This window comes from Limulus polyphemus, unplaced genomic scaffold (assembly GCF_000517525.1).
Source record: "Limulus polyphemus unplaced genomic scaffold, Limulus_polyphemus-2.1.2 Scaffold115, whole genome shotgun sequence".
NCBI lineage: Eukaryota > Metazoa > Arthropoda > Merostomata > Xiphosura > Limulidae > Limulus > Limulus polyphemus.
The window spans coordinates 984,726-987,700 of NW_013665725.1; the positions used below are offsets into that span (position 1 = coordinate 984,726).

At 32.7% G+C, this 2,975-nt stretch overlaps 1 protein-coding gene across 4 annotated transcripts in view; it reads left to right on the forward strand.

The window, feature by feature from the left end:
• Positions 1-2,975, forward strand: part of LOC106471852 (afadin-like) — a 128,012-nt gene that overhangs the window by 77,814 nt on the left and 47,223 nt on the right. For all 4 annotated transcript variants that reach the window (XM_022401280.1, XM_013932479.2, XM_022401282.1 and 1 more), the window contains exon 18: positions 573-722. In XM_022401280.1, the coding sequence (XP_022256988.1) occupies positions 573-722 (150 nt within the window). The remainder of the gene's footprint in view (positions 1-572; positions 723-2,975) is intronic.

Genomic DNA, 2,975 nt, shown 5'->3' on the forward strand with positions numbered 1-2,975 from the left:
AATCACAGCGATTCACAATCTTGATAACTTTGCTCTCTACAAGTGCAAAACACACATTTTACAGCTCACTAACACAAAACTTACTGTAGCTACTGTTCATTTCTCCGTCCATTTATTCATCATCATCCGCTGACTTTTCTCGCCAGTCTTATATACTAACAAAAGAGGTTTCAACAAAATTCGAGGAATTCCCTGATAATTCGAGAAACTCAGTCACTCATGCGTGACCACAGTCACGTGACTTCCACTGTCATAACAGTATTTAATGTTATATTATTTCTTTCACACAAATTATGTACAAAAACAGATTTATAGCATTTTAAATTTATACCAGTTACCTGCTCAGTGATTTTATAACTGGTTACTGCTGATAACTTAACTTTACCAAAGTACCAAGTAGTATTAGTAGTATGCCTGTGTATTTGCCTTTCATTACAGTTATTTTGTCATGTAGATGACTTTATTGCAGTTATCCACTTATGATGTTCCTTTTAATACATATGATTTATCTTCACATAGTTTTCTTTTAATCAATTTTTATCCTTATGATGACTGAATTACATATATTACAGGCTCCTAGTCCTAGTGGTCACAGTCACAGTTCTCGCAAAGAGTCTGAACCTCGACCACAACCATCTGGACCTTCAGGGGAACCTGAAGTAGTAACCATGATGTTACAGAAGACTAACAGTGGAATGGGTCTAAGCATTGTTGCAGTGAAGGTGAGCACAAACAATACTGTTCTTCATCCTTGATTATCAGTACTGAACTTAGTTCTGTTTAAGAAAGGAATATGCAGTTTATCAAATTGTGTGTAGTATAACCCAGTAAAACAAATAATTTAAAGTGGTAAACTAAGCACACTCATTATCTATTTAATCAAAGAAAAAAACACTGAATATTGATGAAAATTTGAAAGTTGCTAAAATCTTATACATCATTTAACAATATGTATACAGTTTTTTTTTCGTAAGTTGTACAGTGAGTGTCTATCTGTTTAGTAAAAGATCTGTGAAGAGTTTAATGACTGCTCTGTGCAATGAAGGATGTACAAATAGTGCCTGTGTAGTGAAGTATGTATTAAAGTGGAGCAAGTACCTGTCTGTTTTTATAGGGTGTATCAATAGTGCATTGACTGCATATCTATGCAATGAAGGATGTACAAATAGTGCTGTGACTACCCATCTGTGCAGTGAACAATATATCAGTAATGCAGTGTTTCACTCTTTTTAGTGAAGGATGTATGAAGAGTGCACTGATTGTCTGTCTGTCTTTTCAGTGAAGGATGTATGAACAGTGCACTGATTGTCTGTCTGTCTTTTCTGTGAAGGATGTATGAACAGTGCACTGATTGTCTGTCTTTTCAGTGAAGGATGTATGAACAGTTCCCTTATTCCATGTCTATGATGACATACTTATGAATAAAATTGTATAGCTGTGCATCCAGGAATGTATGAGTTTAAGAAGTGGTGTATCTGCATGGTATGCAGTGTACTCATAGATTAGTGTGATTGTTTGTTGCTTGTTAAAGATTGAATCATCAAAAGGGAGAGACTTGTTTGGATTATGCATTATTTTGCCTTATTTGCTCACATATCTTTTGCAATATGTCTCTTGTCCTTAATGTTCTAGCTTAATCCTATCTGGTATAATTTAACATAACATGCTTTGTTTACAAAGAGAGAATTAGATGATTGTAAGTGTGATAAAAGTCCCAGACAAACACTGATTATAGCAAAGAGATATGAATGATATTTGTCTAAAATGGCTTCTTCTGAGGAGAGTTTTTACAGAAATAGTTAGCACACGGTTCAGGTTCTTTAATATTACCGTGTAATTCATGTAATCAACATCATCCAGAACTACACTTGTTTTGCCTGGCTCATATGAATATCCCTTTTGTTGGTAGATAAAAATTACACTTAGTCGTTTAACATGGAGTAATTGCAGAACAATAACCACCAACAAATTAGGGAATGGGAGTTACTGTGACGGAGTTATGTGTGTAAGAATCCTGATATGTAGCTGTAAAAATCAATTCTTTTAACAATTTGAAGGAGTTGAATGAAATAGCTGTACTGGATGAATCATCTAAACACTAGAACCTAATTTCTTTTAATCTGCTGTGTAAATGCGTGAGGAAAATGCACAATAAAAGTTAGTTCAAATAATTTAAATGACTTTTTTTTTGTTCTTACAACAAATTCTGAGTTCTTTGCACATTTAATATCAATATGATACTAATATGTCTCAAATGTGTGAAAAGAATAATACAATGTCAAAGATAATAAGTATGAAAAGTGTTTCAAAATATATTACGAATTTACTTACGATTGATACAAATTTTTGGTGATATTTTTTTTTCTATTTGATAGTTACTAATTTAAGGAAAATTCTTTCTAAAATAAAAAGAAGTAATAAAAACATTAGTAACAGATAAGAAATTTTTTCTTTCACTTTGCAAGTTTTACCAAACTGTGATTTATTAGAAGATTTGTATTCATTAAATCGATAAATTTTGTTACTCGTATCTTGAGCTGTAGGTAGTGCGAGGGCAAGTGATTTCCTTTAATTTGCATTTCTTCTTAATGATTACCTGATGTGGATTGTGATATAGTTGAAAGTTAACAGTTATGTTGTGTTGCTAAAGATCCAATTGCATCTATGGCGTAAAACTTTGGGCTAGAAGGAAATATTTCATCACAAATATCAAGTTAGTATGGCTGTTCATGTACAAAAGTTGGTCATGTTGGTTGGTGGTCCAAGGGATTAAAAGACATCACTGAATGCCAAGACGGAAGATAATTATAGTATTTTGGCACTTGTGTATAAATTTAAAATCATGAATAATATTCAACTTTAAACTGGTACACAATTAAAAACATTTTATTTAGACCTATCTATGGCCTTCAAAAAGTTGACGACTCTACATGTTTCGACGTTACAACGTCATCCTCAACTTTTTGAAGGCCATA